This window comes from Saccopteryx bilineata, chromosome 5, assembly GCF_036850765.1.
Source record: "Saccopteryx bilineata isolate mSacBil1 chromosome 5, mSacBil1_pri_phased_curated, whole genome shotgun sequence".
NCBI classification, from domain to species: domain Eukaryota; kingdom Metazoa; phylum Chordata; class Mammalia; order Chiroptera; family Emballonuridae; genus Saccopteryx; species Saccopteryx bilineata.
The window spans coordinates 178,450,623-178,470,014 of record NC_089494.1 but is presented as its reverse complement, the minus strand read 5'-3'; the positions used below and the strand labels follow the sequence as shown (position 1 = coordinate 178,470,014).

Here is a 19,392-nt window from a genome sequence, read left to right as displayed (position 1 = left end):
TCCAGCATAAGGGTCAACTTTCTAAAGTGCAAGTCTGATCATGTCGCAATCTTTGTGTTTCTGAAATGAATCTTCATTGTCTTCCAAGCTGATTCCTGGCACACCTCACCTCCCACCCTTGTTCCTCACCCATCCCCTGTTTCTCATATTATCCACATCACTTTTCAGTTTCTTATTCACCATATTTTCTCACTTCGAATGCTTCTGCGTATACGTGCCCTGTGAGAGGAGTACCCTTTCTTTCTTAGTCATTGTGCTAACTGCGCAATCTTCAGGCATGGTTCAGGCATTCCATTTCTCTCTCCCTCCCCTATCAATTCTCCCTACTCTACACATAAAGAGTTATGTGCCCCCATTCATGTTCACTTGACTTTTTCTGCATTCCAGACACAAAATATCTTCAGGAAATGGACTTTATCTTAATTTTTATTTGCACAGCACCTGGTAAGTTTGCTGAATGAATAAGTAAATAACTAGACAGAAGATCAACAGACTGTGCTATTGATTAAGCTGTGTGGCTCCAGACAATTTAATTGACTTCTCTGGGTCTCATTTTCTCTCTGTAAAAACATAAAAGTTAGACGGAATGGGCATCAACCTCTAAAGTAATTTGTTTCTTTGATATAATAGTGTTATTTGGAAGATTTCAGATTTTCTTGACATATTGAGAGAGGTCAATTAAAGATGCATATGAGAAGCTACAAAGACAATTATTGAGTATCAATAGGAGATATATATATATATATACACACACACACACACACACATACATATACATATATATATATGGAATGACTCTTTTTTAATTGATTTGTCATTTGTGGTCCCAGTCTAGTTTCTTCCTGACATCCAGATGATTCAGGAGTTGCATCTTTTCATTAATTAGTCTCTACTGTGAACTCATATTCATATTTCTCAAAAAGAAATTGAAAACAAACTTAATACAGAAATTGGATACAAAAGTCAGCATTTTAATTCTAAATTAGTTTAAGATCTCACTCATTGTAACTACATCTGGAGGAGGAAGAAATGGAAGTGGTGGTGGTGTGAATTGAATCCTCATCTGTCATTGCGAGAAACAGTTCCTAAAATTGACAAGTTAAGGGAAGAGATGTAAGCATAGTATTTGGAGATATGAAAAGAACACCCAGGAAAACCAAAAAGAGAAAGTTAGGAGTGTTAAAAAGTCAGTTGCTCTGAAAAGCAGGATTGTGGAGGTGAGGAGAGGTGGAGCAGGGCAACCTTTGCTTTTTGTGTATGAGCTCTCTACCTCTGCCTATAGGATTTCTTTTTTAGCCATGAACTTACTTGGATATGTGTTGAGTCCTTTCTGTGTGCCAGGTTCTAGGCACTGGAAATCCAGAGCTGAACAAGACAGAAGCATAATTCCATGGAGATTATTATGAAATGTTTTCAATTTATAATTTTTTCTTTTTACATTAACCTTTTTAAAACTGAAGAATCACTAAAAAGAAGTGCACAAATCATAAGAGTACAGCTTTAATGATTTATCTCAAAGGGAACACACTTAATTTAGGCAGTGTTCTAGAAACAGAACACCCCACAAGCACCCTTTCTGCCCTCTTAGCCAGGGCCACTACCCTTCACTCTCCTGTAAAGGGTTTCATTAATGATGTTTGAATTATATGCATGTTGATTCTATGACTCATGTTTATCTACATATAATGGAGAGTTGACTAAATGAATTACTCCAAGATGCTAATGATTAGCTTTATACCAGTATAAACTTTGCTATGGTGAAAAGCTCTAAAGGTCAGTTCATTTCAGATTCTCCTCACTAAACAAAATACACAGCTTACAAAAATTAGGGGATATTTCAAAATAAATTTGAAGCTACAAAATATCCCCTAATTTTTGTGACCAGTATATATTAGTAAAAATATCCAATCATATTTTACATCAACTTGTCATTTAAGAGTTTGAGTATTTTGTTTATTGCCAGGCAATCAAAATCACTGACAAAGAAACATGAGAGAAAGAAATAGTCTATAGAAGGAAGTGTACGTTAGACATTGACATCTGTCTATATTAAAGGGTTTATCTATATGAGTGGTCAGTGTGGAAAGGCATTCAAAACTAGATTCAAGGTCTGAAAGTTCCCTGTGTAATGCCTGATTTTCATTATTTTTGTGCATGCAAGTTATTATTTGTGTATATGTGTGTGTGTTTGTGTGTGTGTGTGATTGGAAGGTCATCATTGTGGCTATTTATTCAAGGAAGCCCTTTTCTCCCTCCAAGCCAGTTGTCACCATGTCCATAGAACCAGGTATTGCTACTTCACATGGTGAATCCTTTTCTTTTAAAACATAAAGGATTGCCTGACCTGTGGTGGCGCAGTGGATAAAGCATCGACCTGGAAATGCTGAGGTCGCCGGTTCAAAACCCTGGGCTTGCCTAGTCAAGGCACATATGGGAGTTGATGCTTCCTGCTCCTCCCCTCTTCTCTCTCTATCTCTCCTTCTCTCTCTCTCTTTCCAATAAAAATGAATAAATAAAATCTAAAAAAAAAAAATTTTTTTTAAATAAAATAAAATAAAACATAAAGGATTATTTTCATTGATATTTGGGGATTAATAAAAATGGAAATCCAAACTAAAGTCATGTTCAGATTTAAAGAACTTCATTAATTTCTCTATATTTGATTAAAAGAATATTAATCCTAATTTATAATCCCTGAGGTTTCCTTCCTCCTCGATCTGAAAATACAAATACTCCAAAATGATACTCAAGACAAAAGGCCAGATGTGAAATTAAAATTTGCTCACACTCTACTTTCTTAATTAAGAGTTTGTATTTTTTAGAGCAGCTTGAGGTTCACAGCAAAATTGAGGAGAAAGTTCAGAGATGTCCCGTATATCCCCTGCCCCCATCCATGTATTGCCTCCACCGTTATCAACATTCCCCATGGAGAGGTACATTTCTTACAGTTGGATGAGCCTATCACCCAAAGCCCTTAGTTTACATTATTACTCATTCTTGGTGTTGTGCATTTTGTGGGTTTGGACAGATGTATAACAACATGTATCCATCGTTATGGTATTACACAAGAGTATGTTCACTGCCTTAACAATCCTCTGTGCTCCACGTATTCATCCACCCCCACCCCATCATATGCTATTTTTAGGGAAGACAAAATCTGTAAAATTAGAAATGTGAAAAGTGAAAGGTTCAGAACAAAATCCAGTAAGTCAACAGCTTTTCTATGCCATCCGAATGAAACACCACAAACATTCTACTGTAGTGTTAACAAAAAGAAATTTGCTTAAAATGGAACCTGTCATTTGTTGTACATGACAACTATATGATTAGAAAATGTCCAAAGCCTTCTTTTGAGCCTAAAATTCTCAATCATCTATGATTAAGAAAACAACCATAGGCAGAGATTTTTTTGGAACACATTGGAATTTATTCTAATCACTCCTCTAAGAAAATCCCTGTCCCCCATGGTTACAGTAGACATGATACAACAAGAATTTAGATGCTTTTTTACACAGGAGAATAAGGTTACATTTACTATGTTTTCTTGATTATAAGAGGCACCCCCCCCAATTTAACATCTTGGCTTAATTATATATATTTACATTTTCAAACATACTGTTTTCTATATAGCTTTCTGTTATTGGTTTCTAATTTAATTTTATTTTGTTTATATAACATATATGTATTATTTCACTTCTTTGAAATGAATTGAGACTTGTTTTATGGTCCAGCATATGGTCTATTTGGAGAATGTTTCATAAGTGGTAAAAAAGAATGTACAAGGTGGGGCAGAAGTAGGTTTACAGTTATGAGTGTGAAACAGTTTATTCTTGTATTATTATTTATTAGTTATTGTATTATTTTCCATATGAACAACTGTAAACCTTCTTTTGCCTCACCCTGTGTATTCCTCAGTCATTGGTGGAGTGTTCTATACATGCACTTAAGTTAATTTGATTTATTGTGTTCCTAAGTTTTTTATATTTTTACTAATGTTCTGTTGATTTATTTTTATCAATTACTGAGAGAAGAGTGTTAAAAAATCTTAACTGTAATAGTGGATATTTTTGTCCTTTTCTTCCTTTAGTTCTGCCACTTTTTTGCTTCATACATTTTGAAGCTTTTACATGCACATTAAGATGATTTTTTTCTTCCTGATGAATTGACTTTTATTATTATGCAGTGTTCTACTTTGTCCCTGGTAATAGTTCTCTTAAAAGCTACTGTATCTGACATTTTAGTATACCCTGCTTTTTATATTTAGTATTTCCATGGTATAAGTGGCATAACTTTCCATACTTTATTATGTTTGAACTATTTGATCTTTAAAATTAAACTATAATTCTTATGAAAAGCAATACTTGGATCTTGCTTTTTGTTTAGTCTGGCCATCTCTACTTTTCTATAGTGAGATTAGTCCATTTCCATTTAATGAGATTATTGGTATGGGTGGGTTTAAGCCTACTATCTTGCTAATTACCTACATGTGCCATCTGTTCATTATTCATTTTCCCTTTTTTCCTGCCATCTTTTGAATGTCAATTTTATTTTAAAATGTCATTTCCTCTCTTTTATTAGCTATTTATTAAGGTGATTACTTTAAGTGTTACATTACACATCCCTGAGTCTACCATGAATTAATATTATAACATTGGGTATATAATATAAGAACTTGACAAAACTATGCTCCATTTGTCCTCTTATCTTTCTATGTCTATTTATTATACATTTTACTAATGCATTATTATAAATGCCCAAATAGAATGGTTTATTTTTTTAACATAAAGAAAAGTTATATACTCACCTACATATTCATCATCTTTGGTGTTTTTTATTCTTTCATGTAGATCCAAAATTCTATCTAGTATCAAAAAAAAAGATTCTATCTAGTATCATTTCATTTCAGCATGAAGAACTTTCTTTAAAATGTATTTTAGTAGGCCTGCTAATGAAAAATTCTCTTAGCTCTTATTTATTTAAAGGATGTCAATTTCACCATTATTTTTGAAAGATATAGAATTGTACACTGATATTATTTTTTCGTTCAGCATTTTCATTATTGTTTCTGATGAGAAGTTAGCCATCATACTTATCTTAGTTCCTCCTTGTGTCTAAATGCTTTTAGGGTTTTTTCCTTTAGCATTAGTTTTTAACAGTTTGGCTCTAATGTGACTAAGCAAATGGTTTTATTTGTCTTTATCCAACATGAGGAACTTTGAGATCCTTATGGTTTGGATTTTTCTTCTTTTTTTATTTTTTATTTTTTTATTTTTTTACTTTTCTGAAGTTGGAAATGGGGATGCAGTCAAACAGACTCCCGCATGCGCCCCACCGGAATCCACCCGGCATGCCCACCAGGGGGCAGTGCTCTGCCCATCTGGGGCGTCACTGCCACAATCAGAGCCATTCTAGCACCTGAGGCAGAGGCCACAGAGCCATCCTCAGCGCCCAGGCAAACTTTGCTCCAATGGAGCCTTGGCTGCGGGAGGGGAAGAGAGAGACAGAGAGGAAGGAGAGGGGGAGGGGTGGAGAAGCAGATGGGTGCTTCTCCTGTGTGCCCTGGCCAGGAATGGAACCCGGGACTCCCACATGCCAGGCTGACGCTCTACCACTGAACCACCCGGCCAGGGCCTATGGTTTGAATTTTTAAAAACCAAACAAAATTTCTGACCATGATTTCTTCAATATTTTTTCTCTTATTCCTCTCTCTTTATAGGCTTCTAAATTACAGAACACTTGATATTGTCTCATAGGCCACTGAAGGAGTCTTTATTCTATCTGACTTTTTTCTCTGTGCTTCAGTTTGAATAGTTTGTTTTTTTTACCATTCTTCAAGTTTATTGATCCTTTATTCTGTAATGTTCAATATACAGATAAGTCCATCTAGTGAAATTTCATTTTGGTTAAGAATTTCTTATTGGGTTATTTTCTTTATTTAAGAGTTAATGTCTCGCCCTGGCTTGATAGCTCACTTGGTTAGAGCATCGTCCCAAAGTGCAGAGTTTGCCAGTTCAATCCCCAGTCAGGACACATACAGAAATAGATTCAAGTTTCTGTCTCCCCACCCTCTCTCTCTCACTAAAATCAATAAATAAAAATTTCTTTTTAAAGTTTTAATTTTTCTGATAAGATTTTCTATCTGTTTATTCATTGTGTTCATCTTTTCCTTTACACTTTCAAACATATTGTTATTAGCTAATTTCAAATCATTGGTTGCTATTGCCATCATATGTCATTTTTTCTTTCTGAATAATGTTTTCCTACTTCTCTGCATGTTTTGCTATTTTTTGTTGAACATTGTGGATACTCTTTGTACAGAGTATAGATTTTTGTTTTCCTTTAAAGAACATTAACTTTTTTTTATAACAATTTACTAGTGGATGACCTGGTTTTATAGATATGGGTTAGAGTGGCTCTTATTGTAGGGAGTGGCCCTTACTCCCATTTAAGGTCCTTCTGGGATCACAACTGAATGCTCACATAGTTCACTGGTCGCTCTTCACATTGAATGATTAGAACTTCAGTGTCTCTCAGAAGTTTCAGGAGTCAAAAGTAAATTTGGAGCCTACCTCAAGTGTTTCTATTCCCTTATGGTGTTCAGTCCTATGCTGTCTTTTGTCCTCTGCTTCAAGTATTTTATATCATTTAATAGTTGAGTGTGGCAAGGAGGTGAGTTCAGTAATTATTATCTGTCATGACTGAAACCAGAAGTACATATTTTGACAAATCTGAAGTTGCAATGTTTTTTGCCATTAATGCAATATTAATTAAGAATGCTTACAAATTTGGAAATACCAAAAAGCTAAACTCTCATGTCTACTCTTACACATTTATATCCACTTAAGAGCATGGTGTAAATATATAGATAAAGTTTAACTGCTGTAGAACAGTATGCTGTCAAGTGTAAAAATCACCAAAACACTTAAGTGTAATACTCTCATGTAGCCAACAGAGCTATAGGTTACAGGAAAAATGTAGTGTTTCTTGACAGAAGTTGGATTTGGGTAGAGGCTTAAGAAATGGGTAGTGTTTAAGTAGGAAAGATGGGACTTTTAGGATGCAAGGCATACTTTGAACAAATATACAAGAAGGAAATGTTTAAGGTGTTTTTGATTAATCAGTTGCCTATAGGAGAGGGTTTGGTTAGGATATAATAATAGATGATACTTATAATATGATTTGATATAATAATGTAATATGCTGAGTAGTCTAGGGCCTTCGACTATCATATAAGTAAAATGGCAACAATGTGAGAAAAGCTTATAGAAGAAGTAACACCACAGTAAGGGAGGCTAGTAGGGAGGTTACTATTGTTATTTAGAAGGTTTAAGTAAAGTGAAACAGAAAGAGATAAAAGATATAATACACCCTCAAATCATCAGAAATGTGTGAGATGAGGGAAAAAGAGGAAAAAAGGTGACTGAACTTTTGACCCTGAGTATCTGACAGAATGATATATTGGCAGAGATTGGGAAGTTCAAGAATGGGGTGTTACTATAAGAATGATGAATTTGGTTTTAGGTATTAGAGAATTGAGGGATTGAAAACATTATTAGCTTGTTTTATAATGGTATCACTGCTTAAAGCTAACAGCAATTTGTTAATATTTACATTTTGAAGATTTTAACAGTACTAATTTTATTTCTGTTTATACCATAGTGTCTTTTGACAAATGTACTTGTTTCTTTTGTTTAGTAGGGAACTGAATTAGCCAATAGAGTAAAAATAACAGTAAACCTTTTACTGTTTCAATTTCTCTTCCCACTTTATTATAAACATATTGTTTATCATGCTGAGTAGAACTCTAACAAATAGGTATAATTGCTGAATTACCAAGATAATTAACCAATGCACCACCTACCCTCCATTGTCCACATTTGAACCCAAGCACTTGACATAATATGATGGCATTCATCAAGGTTTCTTATATTTGGCATTGACATTTGGATCAGATATTTCTTTTTTTTTAAGATTTTATTTATTCATTATAGAGAGGGAAAAGAGAGAGAGAGAGAGAGAGAGAGAGAGAGAGAGAGAGAAGGGAGGAGGAGCAAGAAGATCAACTCCTATATGTGCCTTGACCAGGCAAGCCCCAGGGTTTTGAACCGGCAACCTCAGCGTTTCCAGGTTGATGCTTTATCTACTGCGCCACCACAGGTCAGGCTGGATCAGATATTTCTTTATTGTGAAGGGCTACCCTTTGCATTATAGAATGTTTAGCAGTATTTCTGACCTCTACCCACTAGATGCCAGTAGGACCACCCACACAGTTGTGACAGCTAAAAATGTCTCCAGACATTCATTACCAGATTTCCCTAGAGGCAAAATGCAAACATTTTATTCAGCAGTAATAGGATAGAGATAAAGAGGGAATGTGACAGTATATCCATAAATGTAGAATGGGAAAGAAATAAAAATACTTGATTCTTCTCAGAATACCAAAATATTTATTGTTGTAATTGTTCTTCCCAATTTATCATAAACATATTATGCCAAATAATGAAGTGGCTAACATTTGCTCTGTATCACTAATTGTGCTAATGACTGAATGTTGTACATGTATCTGCTATGCCTGTTAGATTGACATTCCATTGTGTATAGGGACCGTATCTTATGCCAGCTCCAAGCACAATGTATTTGTCCTTACTAGTTATTCTAGATGTTAGTTGGTCACATGGTACCCAAATAAAACAACAGAGAACTGAAAATAGATGGAAGAATGGGAGAACATGGAAAATGAGCTTATACAAATCTAAATATGGTGGGACACAAATATTGATTCTTTTTCAAAAACGTTCAAAAATCAGCTATTCTGAGAAAATTAACTAAACCCACCATTAACTCTTCTTTCATCATCACTAAGCCAATATATCATCACAAAGATGTAAATAAACAGCACCATGCCCGACCTGTGGTGGTGTATTGGATATGATAAAGCATTGACCCAGAATGCTGAGGTTGCCAGTTTGAAACTCTGGGCTTTGCCTGGTCAAGGCACATATGGGAGTTGATGCTTCCTGCTCCTCCTTGACTTCTCTCTCTGTCTCCCCTCTCTCTAAAATATAAATAAATGAAATCTTTAAAATAAATAAATAAATAAGTACCCCTTAAAAATTTTTTTCTATTATATTTATTATGAAGAGGATTTTAATGGTGCTTATAAATGTTTGACTCATTCCATACTTCATGTTTTATTCACTATATGTCATTAATTGTTAAGTCAGTGTTAAACTTTAAATTCAGGATAGGTTTTGATTTTCTCTTCTTTTCTGTTAAAATGTACATTTCCAATTACATAATTGAGCTAGAAAATTAAGACATAGAAATGTATAACTTTAGGGAGTAAAAGTTTCCATGTTATTATATATAAATCTGAACTGCTATTTTTAACAATTAAATAATATATAACTATGAATGTAGCATAATATAAACAATGTGCTATGAAAGGACATTTATATTGTTACCTTTTTTGCTGCAATGAATGTCCTCATACTTATTTTTTCACACTTGCTCATAAGATTCTTGGAAGTGGAATTGCAAAGTCAAAAGATACTCTTATTTGACTGTTTCCATTATATGTAGTACACCTGTCGTATAACTTATAGACTTTTTCTCAAAAAAAAGTCTCTATGCAAAGAAGCTCCAGACTATTCTTTCTCTTTATAATTCAACAGAGAAATGGTGTTTTCACTCTTTTTTTGAAATTTCATCCTCCTTGCTATCCAAAATGAGATATTAAAAATTGTACCTAACTAGTGTCTGTTGTGGCTGCATATAATCTTGAAAATAGAAGCACTTTATCTCTCTTCTTCCCAGTGGCACCCTCTGGATGGCACCTCATTCTGCTTTCAAACTTCACATTGTGATCCATTAGTACAGGGGTCCCCAAACTACGGCCCGTGGGCCACATGCAGCCCCTGAGGCCACTTATCCGGCCCCTGCCGCACTTCTGGAAGGGGCACCTCTTTCATTGGTGGCCAGTGAGATGAGCACTGTATGTGGCGGCGCCGCAAAGCGCAGCGTCGCTCACGTACAGTACTGCTTCCAGTGACGTGGGACAGACGCCTCACAGCTCCAGAAGAGCGTCATATCACTTGTTATGGCTAGCAGTGACAAATATGGAACTGGACATTGACCATCTCATTAGCCGAAAGCAGACCCATAGTTCCCATTGAAATACTGGTCAGTTTGTTGATTTAAATTTACTTGTTCTTTATTTTAAATATTGTATTTGTTCCTGTTTTGTTTTTTTACTTTAAAATAAGATATGTGCAGTGTGCATAGGGATTTGTTCATAGTTTTTTTTTATAATCCAGCCCTCCAACAGTCTGAGGGACAGTTAACTGGCCCTCTGTGTAAAAAGTTTGGGGACCCCTGCATTAGTAGGTCTTAAATTCACTTTAATGGGTTTGAAAAGTTTGGGATTTTGTAAGAAATGAAATCTAATAGAATTAAATAGATATATTTTCTTATAGTGAGACCTAGTCAAAAGTATGAATATATCTAATTTTAGAAAATTCCCCATTACAAGGAAGGGAGTGTCCCCAACTCCATCTTTAACAGCCCAACCTTGTGGCCTTGGTGTTGCTGTCTTCACTAAGAACTCCTTATGCTAGCCTTTGATGTCAGTAGTAGGATTGTCACAAATGTGCAAAAAATCATTCATTAGGCATTTTATGTAGAGATGTAGAACTCTTCACATATTCAGGACTTAGCCAGTTATAACATGCTGCTCATGTGAGAAATACAAGCAGCTCAGTGCAGCTGTTTTATTTATTGCTTGCTAGCTACAATACATTTTCTATTTTTCTTTCCATGGTGTGAAAATTGTTCTGAAAACCTCCCCACTGGGGAGAGAGGTGCAGAGTGTAGATGTGTCTTAGCACTCAACCCAGCAGCTCCTTTTCTGTTTCCAGGTCCTTCCTCAAAAGCACACCTGCGCTGAGGGAAAGTGAGAGGAAGGGCGGGGGGAGGGGAAGTTGGGGCTTTCCCTGGTCTTTCCTAATCCTGCAGTTCCAAAGGCGGGCTGCTGTTTCAACATTTTGAAACCAAACCTGCTTTTACAATTAATGCAAATATTACTCAGTGATTCATCCTTTCCAAATCTTGGTTTCTTTTGACATTTATTATTAAATTAGGAATTAACACTGACATCACTCCAGGGTTACTGTTATCACAGCTCTTCTCAGTGAACTTAAACTATCTTACAAAATTTGTAAAAGTTTGGATTTAGCCATCATCCAAGTATCTTTGGAGCTTCTGTTGGGCCTTTAAAACTATGCTCTTTGGGCACACGTTTGTGCACGGGGAGGCTGTTAGAGGAAGGACTGTGTTTAGTTGGGTGGTTTATCTAGTGCCTACAATTTAGGTTCATTAGGTTTGAACAGTGATCCTGATAATAACCCTGCATCGATGCTAATAAAGTAGATTTACTTGAGTTTAAAATTAGGATGAGGATTGCTTCATAGTAAATCCATGCATTCAAAGGTCAGGGAACCATCCACCAGTTTAAAAATAGAAAATATATCGAATGTAATAGAGGTACTGAACGTGTTCCGTCAGTTTAACAGGCCAGCAGTTGCACCTCTGCTTTTGAGGACTGTGGGCTAAGATTGTTTGAGAGGATTCAAGTAATCAGCCCAGATTAATGGAAAGCCTAAAGGCAAAAAGATGTGGTTTTAATGTACTTTTTGGAAACTAGGTCCCTGTGGTGTTCCAAGAATAAGGATTTTTCACATGGAATGTTGTAACTGGTATTACCACTGTGTTTTAAAACTGTTTTTACTCATATTCTTCATATAACTGAAAATTATGCTAACGATTCTTTAATATACATATATACCGGAGTACACATGAAAACAAGTTATGATAAACATTTATTAGCTATCATTCTGAGTTCTTTTCAAAAGTCCACCCCATTAAAACCTCTCATGTAGCAGACGAAGAAACAGACCAGAGGAAGTTTAGCTCTATATCCAGTCACATTCTCAGCAGTGGCAAAACTCTTCAATTTCAAATGATTTAATTCCTCTTTATTGTATCAAGTCAGTTTCCCTCCTTTTAACTGCTTGTCTTAATTGATTACAGCTATTTTTCAGTCTTCATTCAATAATTTTTTGTTTTAGATGAATACTTTCTTGCAAATCTTCTTGTTCTATAGGACTGAAGGCGACCCTTTTCCGTTTAGTTGAAGTGAGACACCACCCTGTATCCCATTAGGAGGCTTCACGAGGTTTCCTCACTCCTCAGTCACACACTCTAGCAGATATCTGGAGGATTTTATTGAATATTAGGGTCCTCTTTGGATGATTTTGTCCTTATTGAAGTGTTGGATGATGTATTCATTAGGGTGAGGGCTAAACTGTTTTAATGAAGAGATCCAACAATACACTGGGTTAAAAAACAAAGAAGTCTCTTTCTTACATCACCACCAGTATTAGCTATCTGCTACTCATCATCATCTGTATGGTAGAAGCTCTGTCTCCTCCATGTCTAGGTTTTATGCAGCAGGAAAGAGGAGAAACAAAAACATGGAGGAAGGAAGTCAAGGGCCTTAAGCCCAGACCTGGAAGTGACTCACAGTAGTTCTGACATTCCACTGGCAAGCATTTTATCCAACAGCCATCCCTGATTCCGAGATGTGGGGTAGACTCCAGCTGAGCAGTCACATTTCTGCTATAACTCTTATTAATGTGGAAAAGGAAAGAACAGATTTTGGTGGGCAGCTAACATTTTCAGCCTCAGTCTCAAGTGCCCTTGAGTGCTTTATAGACTTCATATGGTGAAGAAAAGAAATGGCCTCTAAGAATCCAACTACGCATGATTTTTATATTAAGGGTGAAGATTATTGTCCCAACTCCAGGCCACTGTTATGAGCCTGACATAAGGAATTTGGATTACACTTAAATGGTAATTCCTTGATTATGCAGTCTATCTACTGTTAGAACTAGATTCCAAAGAAGAACTACACTATGTCCTCCTCCTAAGATCTTTATAAAAGGGTTATATTTGGTCTTAACTGGAATAATAGTTTACTGCCACGTGATGGAGTTTTTAAGGTTCATTTCAGTCTTACACTTTGTTTTTGTTTTGCTTTGATAGACAGCTCCAGAATGGCAGAAGAGGACCCATACCTGGGAGGGCACGAACAAGTAGGTATTGTAATATCCCACTGATCATTTTTGTAAAGGTATTCATAGTTGAAAATATATGGAGGAAACAATAGTAACTATCAGGCAAACTAGAATTAGTAAAAAAAAAAAAAATTCTTTTAAATTGTTTTTGCAGTTTCCCTGCCTATGAGATCAGAGAGGACATGTCTTATAAAATGACTAACTTAATCCCTGCTGTCACATACATTGCTGCATAAAAATTATATAAGCTACAGGTCAAATGGTAACCACAGTATTAGCATCCTAGCACAGCTTTAACAAATGACCACAAACTACGTGGCTTAAAACAACAGAAATATATTCTCTCACAGTTCTGGAAGCTCTAAGTCTAAAGTCAGGATGGTGACAGGGTTGGTTACTTCTAGAGGCTCTGAAGGAGAATCTGTCTCGTGCCACTTGCCTGGCTTCGGGTGGTTGCCCGCACTCTTGGCATTCAGTGGCTAGAGTAAATGCCTCACTCTAGCTCATGGCCTTCTTTCCTGTGTAGCTCTCATTTCTCTGCATCCAAATTTCCCTCCCTTTTCTCATCTAAAGACGCCTGCAGTTGGATGTAGGGCCCACCCTTCAGTATGACTAAATCTCACGTTGATTGCATCTGCAAAGACCCTATTTCTGAGTAAAGTCACATGAACAGTAATGAGGGTTAGGACTTGAACATATCCTTTTAGGGGAGAACACAAAATATTATTTAAAACTCATCCAATGAGGAAGCAGATTGGTATAACTTTTGGACTTAGAATTTGAAGGTCTTTATGTAGGTGCTGGCTGCTACAAATGAGCTCTTAATACTTAAGGAATCACTTAGCATCCCCTTATCCTCACTTTTCTCCTTTGCAAAACAGGAATGCTAACCCCATACTGACAGAGGTGTTGAAAAGACTTAATGGCCAGTGAATGTGCTTCAGGATCATAAAGCTATTACATTAGCATTTAAGAAAAGAAACCAGTGTCCTCTTTTTCTTTTTTCTCCTAGTTTTTTAATTGGAAAGAATTTGAAGCCTATAGAAATATTGAATAGTCCAACAAATCTTTGTTGATTATTAATATCTTGCTTTTATTTCTATATATTATATATATAATATAAAAAATGGTTAAACCAACCATTTGAAAGCAATTTTCAGACTCTAGGGTAATTACAATAACAGTATTAAAATTTTAATGATTTTTTAAGACATGTAAGTAACTGAAGTTTATCATTCATCAGCTATTTTTTTTTTTTTCTGAAGCTGGAAACAGGGAGAGACAGTCAGACAGACTCCCACATGCGCCCGACCGGGATCCACCCGGCATGCCCACCATGGGGCGACGCTCTGCCCACCAGGGGGCAATGTTCTGCCCATCCTGGGCGTCGCCATGTTGTGACCAGAGCCACTCTAGCGCCTGGGGCAGAGGCCACAGAGCCATCCCCAGTGCCCAGGCCATCTTTGCTCCAATGGAGCCTTGGCTGCAGGAGGGGAAGAGAGAGACAGAGAGGAAAGCGCGGCGGAGGGGTGGAGAAGCAAATGGGCGCTTCTCCTATGTGCCCTGGCTGGGAATCGAACCCGGGTCCTCCGCACTCATTCATCAGCTATTTATTGAGGTATTACTATGTAACAGAACATAGGCTAAGGAGGGGTACAAAAATAAGTGATCCATGACCCCAGTGTCAGAAGCTGCCATTCTAATAGGAGAGACAGTAATATAAACAGCTTTGTATGGTGATAAATACAATATCGTAGTATTTATCTATACAGAATGGGACAGAAATGTGAAGAGGGGTCACTCTGTGCCGCCTGGTGAGAAGAGCACAGTTATGGAGGACTTTCCAAATGAAGTCTGTGGCAGCTGAGATTTGGAAGATGTAGTTAGTTTAGCTAGGCTAAACAACAAGAAGAAACACGAGGCACCAGGACACCCTAGGCCAAGATTTTTAATCATCTCACACTTCATTTGTAGTGGCAACCACGTAAGAAATTGGAGTCCCCAAATTTACACATGCAACCAATCAGTCAGAAACATAAAAGCAAAAGTGAAATACTTTTAAGGGGTCTAATTATTGCTTTTAAAAATGAAATACTGGCCTGACCATGCGGTGGCGCAGTGGATAGAGCGTCGGAGTGGGACGCGGAGGACCCAGGTTCAAGATCCCGAGGTCACCAGCTTGAGCACGGGCTCATCAGGTTTGATTGAGCAAGGCTCACCGGCTTGAACCCAAGGTCGCTGGCTTGAGCAAGGGGTCACTTGGTCTGCTGTAGCCCCCCAGTCAAGGCACATATGAGAAGTCAATCAATGAACAACTAAGGAACCATAATGAAGAATTGATGTTTCTCATCTCTCTCCCTTCCTGTCTGTCTGTCCTTTGCTGTCCCTCTCTCTGCCTCTCTCTGGCTCTACCACAAAAAAAAAAAAAAAAAAAGACTGTACTTAACTAGCATTCATAACTCTTAATAAGGTTCTGATTGATTTAGAATAAGGATGCACTGCTTTTCACATTGATGCTCCTTTTGAACTTTATATAGGGTAAATCTCAGATATTTTCTTTGATTACAGCATGAAAGACATTTGGTTACTCATATTATCAAAACCCTGTGTTTTACCTTTCATTTTTAATATGCTGTCTCTAACAAGTAAAGGCAAAGTCTAACCAGTATTCGAGTTGTTTCTTCTTGGTTTTAGACTGTGCTTTCCTGTTTATATACAGGAAATCTTATCAACAAGAGATAGTCCTTTATGCCTCTTGAGAGTAAAATATGCTTTAAAACCATTCATTTTGAAAATTTTTCTTATGTGGGCATTTTTGTGATTATCAGCAACAGGGTTAGAGCATGTTCTGGTATTTGCATTTTTGAGTGGAAAGGTCCTTGAAATTTGGGGTTTTTTCCTCTGGTCTCAAGCTTAAAGGTATATATTTCCTGCAGTTGACATGTCCTTAGTGAGATACTCTCAGTGTTGCAGTGTGTTCTGAAATTTGTCTCCACCTTTGACCTAATACACAAAGCAAGCTGCTGCACAACACAGCTGCTCTCTTCTTGGAAGTGGAGTGTGTGTCTCTCTCCTAAGATGTGTGTTTTTGCCCTTGTAGGGCCAGTAGTTGCAGCCATCACAGCCAGGCATGTGCAGGTTCACATTAGATTCGGACAGATGATGGAGAAACAGCAGAGCCAAAAACTGGTGGGCCATACCTTTATTCTAGCCTCACACCCGGCAGGCGAATAGAAACACACAGGGCTCCAAAACCCACTCATTCAGCGCTCACAAAGCTACTGACACATCCGGATTTTCCTAGAATCAAAGACCTTCCACCAGCTCAGTCACCTCTGGTTCCCCATCTGCCAACATGGCTTCTTACTCTCTGCACAAACTGGCTTCTCTCTCCTTCTCCTCCATCCTGCCTTCTTCCCTTCTTCACCTTTCTCTTAAAACTTTTGGGTGTGAAACCCCTCCTCCAGCAAGCATTAGCATACCACTGGCCCTTCCCAAGCAGGAAGGTAATTAGCAGTTTCACCTGGGCAGCGCTATTCATGTGGGCAGGGCCATTTTTAACAATTAAAGTGAGAAAAATCAAATAAAAGTTTTACAAACTTATTTGCCCAACAGCCCTCTAGTCATTTCAGCCACCTGCAGGACCATAGGAAAGGTGTTTCTCCTGCTTGGTCATCTTTCTGCTCTGAGACTTCTCTGTTCTGAGAATACTCTGTAGGGCAGGGCCCATTTTTACAATAACATGGTTTTTCATTCCTATATTTCCTTCTCAGCAAACAATGAAAAGCATAAATGAACTTTACTCTTAAGTAGTGAAGTGAAGCACATTTATTACTCCTCAGTTGAAAATATGCATACCTCACAACTAAATGTTGTGTTATTTACTTTTTAAGTGTTTTTTCTCTTATTTAAATATCCTTACTCTTGATTGAACTAGGCATCTAGGTTCAAAAACCTAGTAATAAGAAAAAGCAGTCAGTTGTAATAATGGATTTTTATATACCAGTTCCAGCATCTTTACCAACTAGCATATCATAAGAAGTGAAATATATTTGGTTTCTATGTTGTCCACAGACAGTTTAAATACATCTTACTTATGTTGAAACAGTACCTGCCTGACCTGTGGTGGCGCAGTGGATAAAGCGTCAACCTGGAAATGCTGAGGTTGCCGGTTCAAAACCCTGGGCTTGCCTGGTCAAGGCACATATGGGAGTTGATGCTTCCAGCTCCTCTCCCCTTCTCTCTCCCTCTCTCTCTCCTTTCTAAAAATGAATAAATAAAATTTAAAAAAATTAAAAAAAAAAAAAGAAACAGTACCAAACTCAGAAATGTGAATTTAAAGTCTTGAATAAACTAAGTGGAAAGAAATTTTTTTCCTTGGGATAAGTAATTATTAGTAACTTATTAAGATAGAATATAATTCCATCAAAATATATTTCATGCCCACTATATTGGTTTTCTCTTAGTGCCGTAACTAATTACCTCAGATGAGTAGCTCAAAACAATAGCAAGTTATTCTCTTATAAGTGGGAGGTCAGAAATCTAAAATCAAGGTGTTGGCAAGGCTGCTTTCCTTCTGGAAGCTTTCATTTTCTTGCCTTTTTTGGCTTCTAGAAGCTGCCTGCTTTCCTTGGCTTGTTACCCCATCCACTACTCCAACTTCTTGCTTCTGTTGTCACATCTATTATTCAGTTTTTTTAATCCTGCATCTATCTTATCAGGCCCATTTGGATAATCAATCCAGGAAGCTCTCCCCAACTTCTGTATTCTTGCTTTAAAAATACCTGCAGCATTCTTTTTGCTGTAAGAGAGAGTATTCACAGGTTCTGGGGATTAGGATATGGATGTCTTTGTGGAAACCATTATTCAGCCTACCACACCCACTAAATTCCAGGTATTTTTGCATTGTACTAGGATTAGTGGTCAGCAAACCGCGGCTCTCAAGCCACATGCTGCAGCTCTTTGGACCCTTGAGTGCGGGTGCAAAGGCCAGCTTAGGAGTACCCTAATTAAGTTAATAACAATGTGCCTACCTATATAGTTTAAGTTTAAAAAGTTTGACTCTCAAAAGAAATTTCAATCTTGTACTGTTGATATTTGGCTCTGTTGACTAATGAGTTTGCCGACCACTGTTAGGTAAATGAATGTTAAAATTAGTGAGGTAGCTAATTGTTCAGTTATCTGCACCTTGGACTGCAAGTAAACTATATATATATATATAATATATATAATATATATGTGTGTGTGTGTGTGTATGTGTGTAGATGTATGTACATATTTGTGTATTCCAAGGCTCCTATCTAATTCTTTCAGGCCTTAAAGCTGAATGCCTAGCTTAGGGGTTTATTTACTATGATAAAAGAAATACAGATTTCTAAGATTATATTCTTACGTTTATATTTATAAGATAGTACGAGCTTCAAGTCATTTATTCAACAAATATTTATGAGCTGTCCACATGTGATAAACATAGTCCGGGCCCTGAAGATATACAAGTTAAGCAAGCTGCCTCTGTGCACTTTATAGCTTGGTCATTCTTTTCAAAACCCTCTGTCACCAAAACATAGTCCATCCTTATGTAAAGTTCTATACACAGAAGAATTTAGCTAGGTCTCATGAAGGTATTTTTTTAAATACTGATTTGAAATATTTTCAAATTTTTGTATTTGGCTATAGTTTTTGTTCCTGTAATGAAGTTTTAGGTCAGCCAGCTTTAAATACTTAATACAGTGTTGGTAAAAATAATGATTGGAAATTTAAAATCTTTTTGTTACAGATGTTTCATTTGGATCCTTTGAATCATACAATATTTAATTCAGAAATATTTCAACCAGAGATGCCACTGCCAACGGGTAAGAAAACTCATTCCTCCTACCCTGTTGTTTTGCTTTTACTTTTGTTAAATTCAGGATATGCTAATAGTCTGTTGTAGAAAATCAGTCATGTACCTAGAAAGGAAATGGTGATTTATATTCTAAAAAACAATCTTAAATATACTTTCTTGAAATTTATGCAATAATGTTTCACCTCCATTACTCATTGTATGACTTACAATTGTTGCTAATATATGCTAAGACAGCTCAGAAGGAATTTCTTCACTCAATATAAGGATTTTCCCTTTTAACCAATCCTACCCTCTTTGGGTTATTTTTAACTCCTCGTTTCTTTGTCCCAGATTCAGGCAGGGCAGTCTTGAATCTCCAGATCTATTTCAAAAGCACGTATTTGAGTGCCCACTGTGTATGCCAGGCACTGGGGA

The 19,392-nt window shown here is 36.8% G+C and overlaps 1 protein-coding gene across 3 annotated transcripts in view; it reads left to right on the top strand.

Annotated features, from left to right (window-relative positions):
- The window catches only part of NFKB1 (nuclear factor kappa B subunit 1), a 130,864-nt gene that overhangs the window by 8,878 nt on the left and 102,594 nt on the right, over window positions 1-19,392 (top strand). For 2 of the 3 annotated variants that reach the window (XM_066233472.1, XM_066233471.1), the window contains exons 2-3: window positions 13,102-13,151; window positions 18,910-18,985. In XM_066233472.1, the coding sequence (XP_066089569.1) occupies window positions 13,113-13,151; window positions 18,910-18,985 (115 nt within the window). In that variant the 5' untranslated portion in view covers window positions 13,102-13,112. The remainder of the gene's footprint in view (window positions 1-13,101; window positions 13,152-18,909; window positions 18,986-19,392) is intronic. The other variant, XM_066233473.1, reaches the window with a different exon arrangement.